The sequence below is a fragment of the Lactuca virosa genome, chromosome 7 (assembly GCF_052849685.1).
Source record: "Lactuca virosa cultivar CGN04683 chromosome 7, Lactuca_virosa_CGN04683_v6, whole genome shotgun sequence".
In the NCBI taxonomy this organism is placed as follows: Eukaryota; Viridiplantae; Streptophyta; class Magnoliopsida; order Asterales; family Asteraceae; genus Lactuca; species Lactuca virosa.
In genome coordinates this window covers 44636689-44652223 of record NC_136432.1, presented here as the reverse complement: position 1 = coordinate 44652223, position 15535 = coordinate 44636689, and the positions used below count along the sequence as shown (strand labels likewise).

At 35.4% G+C, this 15535-nt stretch overlaps 3 protein-coding genes across 4 annotated transcripts; 2 read left to right on the top strand and 1 right to left on the bottom strand.

Annotated features, from left to right (window-relative positions):
- Window positions 1–1010: 1010 nt before the first annotated feature.
- LOC145126589 (uncharacterized) lies at window positions 1011–2012 on the bottom strand. Its single transcript, XM_079061923.1, has 2 exons — window positions 1539–2012; window positions 1011–1496 (listed from the first exon to the last, which is right to left on the bottom strand). Exons 1-2 carry the CDS (start codon window positions 2010–2012, stop codon window positions 1011–1013), a joined length of 960 nt encoding a protein of 319 aa, XP_078918049.1.
- Window positions 2013–10736: 8724 nt separating this feature from the next.
- On the top strand, window positions 10737–11384 carry LOC145126588 (uncharacterized). Its single transcript, XM_079061922.1, has one exon. The coding sequence runs from the start codon at window positions 10737–10739 to the stop codon at window positions 11382–11384; it is 648 nt and encodes a 215-aa protein (XP_078918048.1).
- A 397-nt stretch (window positions 11385–11781) lies between these two features.
- Window positions 11782–15427, top strand: LOC145123942 (5'-3' exonuclease family protein). 2 transcript variants are annotated; one of them, XR_013715415.1, is made up of 19 exons: window positions 11782–11935; window positions 12040–12156; window positions 12250–12308; window positions 12429–12488; window positions 12574–12627; window positions 12702–12750; window positions 12835–12882; window positions 12963–13028; window positions 13151–13201; window positions 13288–13407; window positions 13480–13564; window positions 13648–13729; window positions 13798–13912; window positions 14053–14109; window positions 14240–14286; window positions 14380–14434; window positions 14664–14823; window positions 15002–15076; window positions 15237–15427. XR_013715415.1 is itself a non-coding variant. In XM_079059124.1 (18 exons), exons 1-17 carry the CDS (start codon window positions 11924–11926, stop codon window positions 15074–15076), a joined length of 1152 nt encoding a protein of 383 aa, XP_078915250.1. In that variant the 5' UTR covers window positions 11782–11923; the 3' UTR covers window positions 15237–15427. The 2 variants fall into 2 exon arrangements, 1 of the variants encoding a protein (XP_078915250.1); XM_079059124.1 differs by lacking the exon at window positions 14664–14823.
- Window positions 15428–15535: the final 108 nt, after the last annotated feature.

Genomic DNA, 15535 nt, shown 5'->3' with positions numbered 1-15535 from the left:
CTCCACCCGTTTTGCATACGGGTGGGGACCATAATACATGTTCTCGACCACCGTGATTCCTGTATTCTTTGGTACTACTTGCATCGGGCTCACCTACTTGCTATTCGAGATTGGATAGATCATTCCTGTATCAAGAAGCTTCAATATTTCTTTCTTCACAACTTCCATTAATGGCAGATTCAATCTTCTTTGTGCATCCCGACTTGGCTTGCATTCATCCTCCATCAAAATCTTGTGCATACAAGTGGAGGGGCTCAACCCTTTGATATTCGCAATTGTCAAACCCATGGCTTCTTTGTGTTCCTTCAACACCTTGAGGAGTTGCTCTTCTTCAAATTCGGTTAGATGAATGGAAATAATAACCGGAAGGGTCTCATTCTTTCCCAATTAGGCATACTTCAAGTGTTGATGTAGGACCTTTAATTCCAATTCCGGTGGTTAAACAAGGGAAGGTGGTAACTTTGTCTGAGTTAGAGACAATTCAACTTGCTTGACATAAAGTTTATGGATTTCTTCACTTCCAAATTATTGACCAACTTCTCAACTTCTGGATCTAAAGAATAAAGCTTTAATTTCTCGTCTAGCTTCCCACAATCAAACCCCTTGCTTAGAATCATCTCCAACATATCACCATTAGACAACTCAAACAATTTTTGGGTTAGTGGTTCAACAACATCAACAAAATACAAAGATGAAACATCACTAGGATATCTCATAGCATCATAATTATTAAAGCTTATTGTTTCACCATCAAATTCCATTTTTAAACTACCCGCAGACACATCAATCTTTGTTCTAGCCGTTTTAAAAACGGCATTCCAAGCAAGATTAGAGCCGATTTGGAGGAAACTTGTTCCTCGAAATCAATCACATAGTAATCCGCCGGGAAGACCAATTGGTTAACTTGCACTAAAACATCTTCTAGGACACCTCTAGGAAAAAACACTTGATTTATCCGCAAGTGAAATTATGACACCGATTTCATTTAAATGGCCAACATTTAACGATACTTATACCAAATAGGGCATGACATTAATAGAAGTATCGAGATCAAGCATGTCACTACTAAAAGTGACATCCCATATCTTGCAAGGAACCGTAAACATTCCCGGATCTTTGCAATTAGGTGGAAGTTTTCTTTTCAAAACCACGGATGCATTTTCATTCATTGAAATCTTTTCATTTCCCTTCAATTTTCTTTTATTGGTGAAAAGTTCTTTAAAATTTTTTGCATATCTAAGGATTTGTTTGATTGCATCAAGTAACAGAATGTTTACCTCCACCTTTCGGAAGGTGTCCAGGATCTCCTTCCCCTCCGTATGCTTCTTTAAGGTTGCAAGTCGGGAGGGGAATGATGGGTGAATGATTATCGGTGTCACTAGAGGGGTAACTTTCTTTGGAACTCCGGCTTGTGCATCATTCTTGACAATAGGAACCTCAATGGGAGTGATCTCTATTTCTTCCTCATCTTCCCTTGACTTCTTCTTTGAACTACTCTATTCGGTTTGTTTACCACTTCTCAAGGTCACCACATTGACATTAGGATTCTGTTCAGTTTGAGAAGGTAGTTTGCCACGGGGCTCCAACTTGCTTAAAGATGTAACTCTATCCCCCACTTGTGCTTCAAGGTTGGAAATACTAGTTTTTGTCTCCTTTTGGAATTGTTGGGTACTAGTTGCAAGAGATTTGACAATGTCTTCAAGAGACATTCCGGAGCTACTTGGTTGGGATTGAGGAGGTTGTTGGTGATGATGTGGAGGGTGCAGTTTGGGTTGATAGTGAGGTTGTGGATGTTGGTAATGGGGTTGTTGTGGTGGGTAGGAAGATCTAACCAATACATTTTGATGCAATGGTCTTGGGTTATAACTCATATTGGGATTTGGCTTCCAACTTGAATTGTAAGCATTTTGATAACCGTATGGTTTGTTGTGGTAGTTTTGGTACTCTCCTGTGGCATTCACATGTTCCGCATCTTCTTGAAGGATGGGACACATATCCGTAGGATGTCCCATTGTTGCACATATTCCACAAACCATCACTTGTGGAGTTTGTCCCGTGGCTAGCTTTTGGACAAAGGATGCCAAGTCTTTGAGTTGAGATTCGAGGCTTGTTGTCACCACTTCATTGACTTTTTGATGCGTGTCCCTCTTCATGTCTTGGCGCGGGGCAAAGTGTTGGGAATTTGCGGCTATGGTGTTGAAGAGTTGTCTCATTTGTTGAGGAGTTTTGCTAAAGACATCTCCACCACTTGAGGCATCAACTAGTTTTCTCGACATTGGTAATAATCCCTCATAAAAGTGTTGAATGAGGAGTTGTTCCGGAATTTGGTGTTGTGGATAACTATAGCACAAGTTGTTGAACCTCTCCCAATAGTCGTGAAAAGTCTCATTTTGACCTTGGCGGATTCTACAAATCTCATTTTTAAGACGTGAGACTCTTAAAGCGGTATAGAACTTATCAAGAAAAGCTCTTGCCATGTCGGTCCATGAGTTGATTGACCCCGGTGGAAGATAAAATAACCAATTATTTGCTCTATCGGCCAATGAAAATGGGAATGCCCTTATATTAATTTGGTCATCGGTTGACCCTTGTGGCTCCATGCTAGTGCAAACGATATGGAACATCTTCAAGTGCTTATGTGAGTCTTCATTTTCAAATCCATGAAAAGTTGGAAGGTGATGAACTAAACTTGACTTCAATTCTGAACCTCCTTCCAGAATGGGGTAATTGATACCGGTTGGAGTTTGTGTAACATCGGTTTCCATCATTTGTCTTAAGGTTCTTTCGGGTGCTCCTTCTCCGTTCGCCATTGCAATTTGGTTTATGATGGGTGGATTTTGTTGTAGGGGTGATGTTTCGGGAATTTCTTGGTGAGGGTCGGGGCTAGAATCGTGTTCAGTGTCACTAGAGGAAGCGGTTTCAACCTCCGGATCCCCGTTAGGGTTTGAAGTTTGACCACGTTCTATTCTCTTTTCCTTCGCCAAACGTCTTGCTTCTTTTTCAATTTCCGGATTATAAATCAAAGCACCTGTACGTTGAGATCTGGGCATAGAGAAACAAATTGGTTAAAAATAAACCAATCCCCGAAAACGACCCCAAAGTTTGGTGGTTGTCGAGGCCAACAAAATAAAAAACCCTAAATCTTGTACCCTAAAATAGTGTATAGTGGTAAAGGGGTCGAATCCGCGAAGATTGGTTCAATTTTATAACTCTATGAAAAACCTCTCTGTAAAAATACTTGTAATTGACAATAAAAGTAAAAATGGAGGCTTTCGTCTGTTGAAATACTTTAAATAAACTAGAAGTAAACTACGATTTAAATAGACAATTTCAACAAATACAAGGGTTTGATGTAAAATCAATAAGAGAAAGATGGTTGACTTAAGGTTTCCTCACTTGAACATTTGATGAACATATCATTAGAATCCAATGGTGCAATACGTGTTTTAAATCTTTAATTTGGCTATAGTAATCCAAAAAGCTTGAGATTACCTAGACTTTTCTTAGTTGTTAAAATAGTTAGAAAAGCTCATAACAATTTCCTTAGTCAAAGTCACAATTTCCATTAAGCATGTAATTAGTAAAGTCAACTAGCATTAAGAACCAAAAAGTCACCAAATCCAAGAGGAGTCAAATGCTTTCACTTCCATGTTGGAGAAAATGTTTTTATGATTGTGTGAAGTAAAACCAACACAAGAACCACTTGTTGCTTGGTAATTTGAGGATCCTTTACTTAATCAAGAAATTAGCCAACTAATCACTACAAATACATTTAAACTCATGAATAAAAACGTACAAGTAGTAATAAGATGTTAAAACACAAAACATTCTCATAAAGATTCAAGAACAAATTCATGGAGTCTTCAACATTCAAATGATTTCACCAAAGTCAACCAATGTTAGATTAGCCTAACATGGCTAAACTTAAGAAAACAAAGTAAGAGTAGATTGTACCAAACATTTAGCTAGAATCAAGGAGTAAAAAGTGATTTTTCTTCAAGTGTTCAAGCTCTCAAAATGCTCCAAAATCTCCAAAGAATCCTTCAAATTTCGAATGTGCAAAAGTGTGCAAAAGATGCACACCAATCTTCCTCAAATAGTCATCCAAATGAAATTCTGAAATTACCCCTACAGTGTCATGCGCGGCCGCACAGCCTTGCGCGGGTGGGTTGCGTGGGTGGTACCTGATTGTGGGCTTCTTTGAGTTTTGGGCCTCTACAGCTTAGTCCATTGGCCCAGTTCGAGTTTGATCAGCTTCTAGCCCATTTTTCTTTAAGTTCTCTTCATGATAATCCCAATTTGGCTTTTCCAAATGATCCATAGCTCACGTAATTGGCCGATCAGTAATCTACACACGCTCGAATATTCTTCCGTTTCTTGCAAATTTAAAGTTTCTTTCCTCCAAGTCTTCAAATTAGCAACAATCCCACTCCATGCATCAACTCCACTAGCTATCAAGCCCAAAATTCTTGTCGTCCTCCAAGTCCACTCGCTTCCCAAAGATCCCGCTCCGCTAGTCTCCTGAAAATCTGCAATTATGCTCACGAAATTAGAAAGTACCGAAAATGGTCATAAAATAAGAAAAAGGAAAATATGCTTGGAAATTAACTAAATTATGAATGAAACATACTAAAATAAACTATAAAAATAAGTAAATAAAATGAAACTATCAAATTGCCCAAGCTTAAACCTTATTTGTCCTCAAGTAAGACAAGACTAAAATGAACTTGGGATGAACTATCCTAAGAAAAATAAAAAGAATGGATAGAACCATATAACCTAATCACCGTTAGTCAACATGGTCAGAATTGATCTTGCTATTATCCCAAGAAATTTTCATCCGATGACAACGGAACCATAAACCACAGCCAGAACAAGTCCTCTACGTGAGTAAGGAGGAATGGTCAGTCGCAACCCCAATGGGACATGCATACAATGAAAAACATTCATAGTAGGGATAAAGCAGATGGATGGGCTCGTGTGGAACTCTTCTTTTAAGTGTACACTCTTATCACGAAAGTTGTGCGATCTCATGTCTATCGGCTACTCTCATGTATGATTAGGGTGCATCGCTCTGGCACCGTTGTAGGAATCAGTTCACTTAGTGTTGGCCCGAACCTCCTGTAGTATCTGACTCGACAGACTCCCTAACATCACCAATTTGCGAAAAAAAACAACTCGATCTATATACAATAAAACATACTTATATAAATGAATATCAAACGTCGGGTGACCAAAATGTAAGAAAATTTTGTTCAATAATTGAACCGGTCACCAATCTAAGATAATCGCAGCCTGTAATTTGCTTGCTTGAGATTCTTGGGTTTTTTTTATTATTTTTATTATTTTATTATTTTTTATTATTAGAACAAAAAGATACTTGAAGGTAATGCACTAACATATCGAATTTTTTATCAAAAAAACTTTTTGACTTGAAATTTGGTTCCCAAAAGTATATTAGTGGAACCGAAAGATAATAATAATCTGAATGGTCTAAATTGTGAAAATGGCCATGTGTGGAGCATAGAGATTAGGCTCTTTTTCAAACTTGTGATTTTCTAAATATAATAAAAATGCCCAAATGTGGCTAAAAGACTCTCTAAAATCCTAAGGAAATCGCAAAAAAATATGGTGATGTAAAGAGACCGGTTATGGATTCTACCCGGGGACAAGCACCAGTGTTTCATCCTAACGATTCAAACATGATCAAGTGTGATCCTCTCAGTGGTATGGGCCGCAGGCTAAAAATATCCATTGTTATAGTATATTCTACAATTTTTAGTATTGCATGCATAATTCTTCATGAAAACTACATGACCATGATCACTTACCCCTTTAAGCTCCAACAGTTAATCCCAAATATGAAGTCCCAAACTGCGGCCTAATGGTCCCGGTTCGATGTGTGAGATAACAACAAGATCATGGATCAATAATGATACAATAACTATGAACCTGTTCCATGGCATCCAAGGGGATGAGAATGAACAAACAACAAAAATGCATTAATGCTAATGCCCTAAGCTAAATGTTATGCAAAAATAAAAAGTGGAAAAGAAGAAAATAAAATCTTTTTGGAATTTTATAAAATAAATAAATAAATGCAAATTAGCCCAAAACTAATATGTTATGCAACCTAACTAAAAAATGCATGAAAAATTAAAAGGGAATACCCCATCCCAAGCTTAAGAACAAACATTGTCCTCAATGCTTAAGGTAAGGGCAGAAATGACCTAAATCGGAGGATCGGGCGGTCGAAAGTGTCTGTGACGGTAGTGGTAGTCCCACATGTCCTGGACCTGGCGGGAAGTGGATGGGAATGACTGCTCCAGTCTACTAACGCGGGTCGCCACATCCTGAATGGCTCGGGTGTTCTCCTGTGTTTGAGTGTCGATGCACTGAATTGTGTAGAACATTGTGGAGAACTGGTCAAAGAATGTAGGGGGAAATATGATGGGATCTCGTGTCCCCCCTGTTGTTGCGGCTGATACTGAGGTTGGTCAAAATGTTATGGAGGAGCCTGAAAGTGGTCATGCTGATACATCGGAGGCTGGTCAAAATGGTCTTCCTCCTCGGGCAGCTTTTCTTCATCTTCTTCATCCTCTGAGTCGGGTAGTACACCCACTGGAGTCAACTGATCCGGAGGAAGCCAAGTGTCTGGGTCATCCGGTTCGAATGAATCACCAATCCAACTGGGGAGGATGTAAACCGGATGCTTGTCACCGTCAAGCCAACTGTATGAGTCATTGCCCCGACTGTCCAACATCTCCGCTCGCTCGAATGCGTAACAATCAAGTAGGAAGTTGGGCTGGTGGTGGTTAACGGGCAAATAATCAGGGGCGGGGAAGTCTCCTTAAAATATTCAACAAGCCCACTCCATGCATCAACTCCACTAGTTATCAAGCCCAAAATTCTTGTCGTCCTCCAAGTTCAATCTCTTCCCAAAGATCCCGCTCCGCTAGTCTCCTTAAAATCTGCAATTATGCTCACGAAACTAGAAAGTACCCGAAATGGTCATAAAATAACAAAAAGGAAAATATGCATGAAAATTAACTAAATTATGAATGAAATATACTAAAACAAACTATAAAAAAGTAAATAAAATGAAACTATCAGAAGACGAAAATGGAGGTAAGGTTTGATACCTTGTCTCCCTCTCACCGGAAATAAGTGTGTGTGTATATATATATATATATATATATATATATATATATATATATATATATATATATATATATATCAATGTGTATGTCCGCTGAACTCATCGCCCCTTCTTTGTGGTTTTCCAGTGAACCAAATGAACGTCAAGAGGTAATCCTAACCACCGAGCACCAGCCTCGGAGAAGGAGCTCCGGTAGGCGACTTCTCTTTCTTTAACATATCTTCATTGGGTTTACATTAAAATCTTTTTTTCTTGGATTCAGGGGGTTTTTAAGCTTTGGGTTTGTAAACCCACTTCAAGAGGTGAATACGATGATCTAAGGGAAAAAGGTTGGAAATGTAGGAATAAGAAATTTGTTGTAAAGGGCACGAGTAGGGGTGTTCTTTGATTTGTTTAGTTCACTTTTTTTTTCTTGGGCTTAATTTTGGATTTTTTTCATCATTTTGGGGATGTCTGGAGAAGACGAAGTCCAGAAAAAGTTATGTGAGAGAGAGAGAGAGAGAGAGAGAGAAAGAAAAAGGGATACGGTGGAGAGGTATGACAAGTGGGATTTTGCCTTATTTTTTAATTATCAAAATCTTAAAATTAAAACATAAATGTAAAAAAAATAAGTAAACAAAATAAAAGGATATAATAGTCTTTTTAAATTTGATAGGGATCATAACCATAACTTTTTTTTATTTTAGACCAGTGATACAAGTTGAAAAGATTTTGGACTTCATCTACATTTTTTTATGGAAACCATAGAGACCAAATTTGCCATAGAGACCAAATTTGCAGTTTAGGGCCCGTTTATTTATGTCTGACTGGGACCGAGTCAGCGATTTGGGCTGACTCAGTCAGACAAAATGCGTTTGGTAAGTAGCTTTCTCAATCAGAACAGCTGGCGCATAAGATTCTCGGTCAGACCTTGAGACGTTGCTGACTCAACAAATTACCTTCATGCCCTCTTGTTTCTTTCTTCCCATCGTGACCTAATAGAGAGACAGCAAAGAAATTGGCCGCCATCGCACAAATCTCTCCATCGTTGCGGTCTCTCTCAGTCCGACTACCGACCAGAGACTTCCCTCCGTTCCAGCTCCGACGAGAAACACGGCAAAACAGGTTCGATCCTCGGTTTTTTCCTGTGAAAACAGAAAATTGTTTTTGGTCTAATGTTATGAAATCTTAAATTGGTTATGAAATCAAAAATTGGTTCGATCCTTGGGGTTTGTTGCGATATAGTTTATACCAATGCTATACCTCTGTTGTTTTTATGTAGTTCATCTGCATAATGTTTTAGGTTTTGAGTTTATGAATACCTGGAGAAGTTTTTTTGGATCATGAAACAATGTAAACTTTAGATCATATGTACTTGATTTGAGTTGTTGCCCTTTTTGTGAAATCAGAAATCAAAAATTGGTTTTGGAATAAAAAATTGTTCTTGGTCTAATGTTATGAAATCTTAAATTGGCTATGAAATCAGAAATTCATCTTGCTGTAATGTTATGAAATCTGAAACTATTTGTTTAAGTGCTATGAAATTAGAATCATTCTTTGCTCTAATTTATGAAATCTGAAACTTGGTTGTGTATAAGCTATGAAATAAAAAATCATAATTTTTTTTGTGTATAAGCTATGAAATATGAAAGTTATGATGACAATGTTGGTTTGGAACAAAATTTGAAATCTTTTTTTTTTGTGTATAAGCTATGTTGGCAATGCTGTGAATTTTATTTATTTATTTATTTATTTTGTTTATAAGCTATGAAATCTGGAATCTTTTTTTGTTTATAAGTTATGTTGGCAATGCTGTGAATTTTTTATTTTGTTTATAATCTATGAAAGCTGGATTTTTTTTTTGTGTGTATAAGCTATGTTGACCTTAATTGTTCTATTATTATTTAGGATGATATTGATTCATTGGTAGAAAATTATTTTAATGTTTTAGGATGTTGGTTTGGAACGAAAGTGAGGACAAAACTTTTATTGATGCATGTATCCATGAACTAACCACTAATGGTTGTGAGGGTTCTGGCCTTAAGGCTAGTTCATGGAAGATAGTACGCGAAAAATTGATAAACGAACACGGTAAAGAGGTTGATCAGAAGCAAATGAGAAACCACTTTGACTACTACAAATCAAAGTATGTTGCTTGGGTGAAACTGAAAAACAAAACCGGCAATATATATGACCCTATAAAAAATAAATTTAACCTGACCGATGAACAATGGAAGGAAGAGGGGAGGTAATATTTTTATAACAAATACTATTATGATTATTTTTATATAAATACTAATATTTATAAAATTTTAAACAGTTGAACAAGTTCGTGTTGTCATTGAAAACTAAACCCCTGCTGTTTCTTGATCTTTGCACCCAACAATTTGAAGGGTCGACCTCAACCGGTTTTCAAAGTTGGGGCCCATCTTCTACACTCCCTCGTCTTGTAGAAGAGTTTAGTGCCCATGATTTTGATGATGATGTTCCAATGGAAACCTCAACAAAACACGTAGGTGCGAGTGAAGAATCTTCGGGGCGTTCAAAAAATACGAAAGTTGGTGGAAAAAAAGAGATGCAAGGGCATTAGAAGTTGAAGAGGAGATTGTCAAGCTTGCAAGGTCGTTAGTGGAAAAAAATGAAAGAATTGAAAAAGGTGAAATAGATTAGGATGTTGATGCGTGTATGGAGAAATTAAACAAAGTGGAATGGGGAGAAGAAGATGAAAGACACAAGACCGCTCTTTTGCTATTTGGTGAAAGTGTCGATGTTAGAAACGTTTGGATATGACTTTCGCATACTAGTTGTGAGTCGTGGGTGATGGGTGCGGGTAGGAAGTATGGTTACCTTTGATGATGTTTACTAGTTTTTTGTTGCATGACTTTTTGTTATTTGCATGACTTTTGGATCCTATGTTTGATGACTTTTTTGGATGTTACTTTGGATGATGTGTACTAGTTGTTTTGTTATGTGACTTTTGTTACTTTGGATGATATTTGGATATTGAATATGACTTTTGTTATTTACTAGTTTTTTGTTATATGACGTTTGTTATATGACTTTTGTTACTTTAACATGTTACCTAATTGTTTGTAACAGGTCAAGTATGGTTTCTGATGGTGAAGTTGTAGCTTTTCTTTTACTTGTGTTTTATTGGTTGAGGTCAAACCGACACATGCTAATCAGAATTCATAGAATTAGAGATAACGATTCAAGCGGGTATGCGTATACGCAAGATTTGATGTACGGAGACCCTACACAATGTTTCGATATGATGCGTCTTACACAAGAGGCATTTGCTTTATTATGCAACTATTTTACCCAAAAAATTGGCTGTAAGCTAGTAGGAAAATAAGCATTGAAGAGAAGATGACTATATTCTTACATGTTATAGGACATAATGAACGTTTTCACTCGGTTAAGGGAAGATTTCAACACTCCACACAAACGATTCATCAGTGTTTTCACGAGGTCCTAACGACAATGATGTGTTTTGCAAAAGAAATTATAGTACCAACAACTCCTAATCCAACAAGACATAACTCGGAACGACATAGACGGTTAAAAAATATTTTTTCCGGAGCAATAGGTGCATTAGATGGAACTCTTGTACATGCGGTTGTACCCGTTGATCAACAAACTCGTTATAGAGGAAGAGGAAAAAGGAGAATGCTTTCAAAATGTAATAGGAAATTGTGATTTTGATATGATATTCACCTTTGTTTGGGCTGGCTGGGAGGGTATAGCACATGATTCAAGAGTTTTGAAAGAAGTTGCAGATAAATATTACCTTTGTGATGCCGCATATACAAACACTCGTGGGTTTATGACTCCATACCACAATACTAGGTATTGGTTAGCCGATTTTCGAAGAGGCCGATCTTTAACTAGAGAAGAAAGGTTCAATTATGCTAATGCACAACTTAGAAATGTTATTGAGCGTGCTTATGGTGTATTGAAGGCGAGATTCCCAATCTTAAAACAAATGGCTCCTTATCCTTTTACAGTGCAAAGAGACATAGTTATTGCTTGTGTCGCGGTCCATAATTTTATAAGGAAATACAATATTGAAGATGACTTGTTTACAAATTTTGAGGAGGTCACTATGGTTACTCCTGACATCCAAGGTGGGAGAATTGATAGAGAAAACATACAAGACATAGAATGGGGCCCAGAAGTCGTTCAATATATGTGTGTTTTGCGTGATCAGATTGCAAATCAACTACTTTCACCTACTTTACATTAAATTATTATGTTATTTAAATTTCATTATGTTTTTATTTGGATATTAAATGATTTATGTTTAATTTATATTTTGTATGACAATTTTATTTGGATTTTTAAATGACTTGTGTGTAATTTACATTTTGTATGACAATCTGTATGTTTTTATAATTATTCAGCAACTTCATCCATCGCTATATATAACAACAGGGTAAAATGATCATTTTTCATCACTCAGCACATTCAGTCAGATGTACAATCAAACAACAGAATTTCTTACTCAGTCATGATTTCTTATCCAGACAGACCTTTCCCAGTCAGCACTTTCTCAATCAGCAACTATCAAACGGGGTCTTAGTCTACTCGTTATATGTCTCCATATGTTTAGACACGTGAAGGTCTGAAGAGTAATAGTTCCATAGTACAAGGGGCAAAGAAAAATGTTCTCTACATATATGGGCAGTCGGAAGAGGCGGGAAAATGGTAAAAACCCTAGTTCGGATTGAGCATCGGTCGTTCTTCTCGTTAATTTCTACTTGATTTTTCCACCAATCCACGCAAATGGGGATAAAGGTAGTTATTTTCCTAAAATCTGATAATCTTTTCTTGTCGTTAACATGTTTGATTCTGGTAATTTAAACTGTATTGAAAACTGTTTCTTGAATTTGGGTGTTTAGGGTTTAACGAAGCTTCTAGCGGACAATGCCCCGAAGGCCATGAAAGAGCAGAAATTCGAGAGTTATTTTGGTCGGAAAATCGCCATCGATGCTAGCATGAGCATCTACCAGTTTCTGGTACCCAAATTCTCGTTTCCCCTTTCCCTTCCCATTTCAACATAAATCACTATACGTATGTGTTATGCTTCATATGAATTGGATCTACTGTAGATTGTCGTCGGAAGAAGTGGGACAGAAATGCTGACCAATGAGGCTGGTGATGTGACTAGGTAAGTGTCTCAAACGATTTTTCCCCTCTTAAACATATTAATTTTGGATGAAAGATCATTGAATATTATTCTAATCCACAATTTGGGTCTCATTTTTACAATTTGTTGTATGTATAACAGCCATTTGCAAGGAATGTTCAATCGGACTATTAGGCTTCTGGAATCTGGATTGAAGCCAGTGTAAATCCCTATTTCCTTCTTCTTCTTTTTTAATCTTTCATTTCTTTATATGTATGACCAATTTGACCTTCCTCTGTATATATAGCTATGTTTTTGATGGGGCACCTCCCGATTTGAAGAAACAAGAACTTGCAAAAAGGTAACCTAATTCTTGTTTTATCATTACAAATAATGTCAATAATTTGACATAGTTTTAGAGTTATTATTACACAGATACTCAAGGCGAGAAGATGCAACAGCCGAGTTAGATGAGGCTATTAAGGTAATTTCAGGACATGTTTCCATTTCTTTTATGTGATCTTCATGTTTTTTTACTTGATTTTTTTTTATCTTTTCACTGTTGTAGTCCGGCAATAAAGAAGACATTGAGAAATTTAGTAAACGTACTGTGAAGGTATCTAATTATCTATGTTTTTTTTAATGTTTATTTAATTTTTAATTTATTTATGTTATAAACTATAAATAATTTTTTAGGTAACAAGACAACATAATGAGGATTGCAAAAAACTTCTAAGGCTTATGGGAGTGCCTGTTATTGAGGTAACTTTTTTTTTTTTTTTTTTTTTTTTAAATAATAATTGAGAAAATAACATCACACTTATGGAAATGGAATGAAAGTAAATAAGGGTAAATTTGTAATTTTATTTGTTATGGGAGTGTAGGCCCCATCTGAAGCAGAGGCACAATGTGCTGCCCTTTGCAAAGCTGATAAGGTAATGTATTTTTTCCGTATATGCAAACAAAACAAACATTTTTTTTTATTTAATATATTTAATTATAATATATAAATTTGTTTCAGGTGTATGCTGTTGCTTCTGAAGATATGGATTCTCTTACTTTTGGTGCACCAAAATTTCTTAGACATTTAATGGATCCTGCTTCAAGAAAAATTCCCGTGATGGAATTTGATGTTTCCAAGGTTTTAAATTAAAAAAATAAATAATTTTTTTTTTTACTATTTTTTAACGCTGAGGTGTTAATTTTATAACAGGTTTTGGAGGAACTGAACCTTACAATGGATCAATTTATTGATCTCTGTATCCTATGTGGATGTGATTATTGTGATAGTATTAGAGGTTGTTAAATAAATATATAATTTTTATAGTTTTTTTTTAAAATTTTTTTTTATTTTAAATGTTTTTTTATTTTTAAATTTTAGGTATTGGTGGGCAGACAGCTTTGAAGCTCATTCGTCAACACGGGTCAATAGAAACTATTCTTGAAAATATAAATAAAGAAAGGTTCTTTATTTATTTATTTTTTAAAAAAATCTTGAGAGTATTATTTACGTTTTTACCCTTGTTGTCAGATATCAAATACCTGAGAATTGGCCATATCAGGAGGCTAGACGCCTTTTCAAAGAGCCTTTGGTTTGTGTTGATGATGAACAGCTTGAACTTAAATGGACTTCTCCAGATGAAGAAGTGAGATTCATATTATAATAACAAAAAATAGCAATGTACTTTGAAAAATCTACCAAATTATACTAATTTTTGCTAAAATTAATTAATTATTTTTTCAAAGTATGATGTAATAATTGGACATTTTTTTTTTTCATTTTCAGGGGTTGTTAAACTTCTTGGTGACTGAAAATGGGTTCAACAGTGACAGAGTCACAAAGGCAAGGACACCAAATGATTTACTTTTTGTTTATTTATTTATTTAAAAAAAATCTTTTTGTATTTATTTTTTCTAGCTCTTTGTGTATGTAATTAACTAAATATAGAACTAATCATGTATTTTAATAACAGGCAGTAGAGAAAATAAAAGCTTCCAAGAACAAGTCGTCACAAAATCGGTAAAAAACTTTAACCTAATTATTCATTTTTTGCCTATGCATTTTTAATTATTTATTTATTTTTAATTTTATTTTGTGCTTTCTTTATACCAGATTAGAATCATTCTTTAAACCAGTTGTTAGCACTTCTGTTCCCATTAAAAGAAAGGTACGCTTTCCTTTTCTAGTAGTTGATTTATTTTAATGTATTTTTATTTTCGTGGAATCATCACCAGTTATATTTCTCTTAAATTGTTTTAGCAAAAATTGAGGCCTGATTATTTTTTTCTGCTTGAGTAGTTAATATTTAATAAAATAAGTTAAAAAGAAATTAGAAAAAAAAGGTGGAACATTGTTGCATAATTACCGAATTACGAATTTAACCCTTTGGCTGTCAGGATACTAAATGCATTCTTGGATCTTCAAAACAAGTAACCAAGACTAAGATATTAACTGGAAAGATCATAAGCAGATTTAGTCCTCCAACTTTAAGTCTGTGTTCCAAACACCCCCTGATGTTATCCAAAGGTGTATGCTTTGGCACATGAAGCCAAAATGGTGATTTTTTAGATTTTAGCCGTGTTTTTAACTTTTTTTTAATGGTTTTGAGAAACTAGTGATTGACTTAGGCCATGTTTTTTTTTTCTTCCAATAAAAACTTATTTGAGAAAATGCTGTGTATGGATTTTTTTTTTTGTTTTTGTTTTTTATAGTTTATGACGTTTTTTTTTGACAGGAAACGAATGAAAAAGCTGCAAAAGAATCAGCCAACAAAAAGGCAAAGGGTGGAGCTGGTAGAAAAAAGAAATAGGTTCGTTTTTTAATTTTCTTTTAATTCAAAGTTTATGAAGGTCAAAATACAAAAAAGAAAAAAAAAAAGGAAAAAAAACACCTGTAACTTTCATCATTTTATGGATTTGGCCATTTAAATATTTTTATTTATCATTGAGATTTCTTTTCTACACTTGTAGGTGCTGCTTCTGTTGTATGCCTGATGTCTCCCTCCAACTTTGATGATTTTTTTTTAATATTTTGTTTTGTAATATTAAGAAGTTTCTAGTTTCTGATGATAATTTCGCTCTAAAATCGAGGTATCATGTTATCTTTTACTGAAAAGACTGTTTTCTTTACATCAGTAATATTGACGTCTGTGTAGAGTAAAGTGTACTTTGCATGTTTCTTTCTCTATGATTCATGTGATTGCATGTTAAATATAGCAATGCTAGGAAACACTTTTTTTTTTAATAAAATTAACTCTTTATAAAAAGTA

Excerpts from the sequence above, each read along its gene's own strand:
- LOC145126589 (XM_079061923.1), bottom strand. The coding sequence starts at position 2,012 with ATGGGACATCCTACGGATATGTGTCCCATCCTTCAAGAAGATGCGGAA. Across the intron at positions 1,497-1,538 it reads AAACTGAACAGAATCCTAAT|AGTAGTTCAAAGAAGAAGTC; the intron begins GTCAATGTGGTG and ends CAAACCGAATAG.
- LOC145126588 (XM_079061922.1), top strand. The coding sequence starts at position 10,737 with ATGGAACTCTTGTACATGCGGTTGTACCCGTTGATCAACAAACTCGTT.
- LOC145123942 (XM_079059124.1), top strand. Across the intron at positions 13,029-13,150 it reads TGGGAGTGCCTGTTATTGAG|GCCCCATCTGAAGCAGAGGC; the intron begins GTAACTTTTTTT and ends ATGGGAGTGTAG. Across the intron at positions 13,730-13,797 it reads GAAAATATAAATAAAGAAAG|ATATCAAATACCTGAGAATT; the intron begins GTTCTTTATTTA and ends CCTTGTTGTCAG.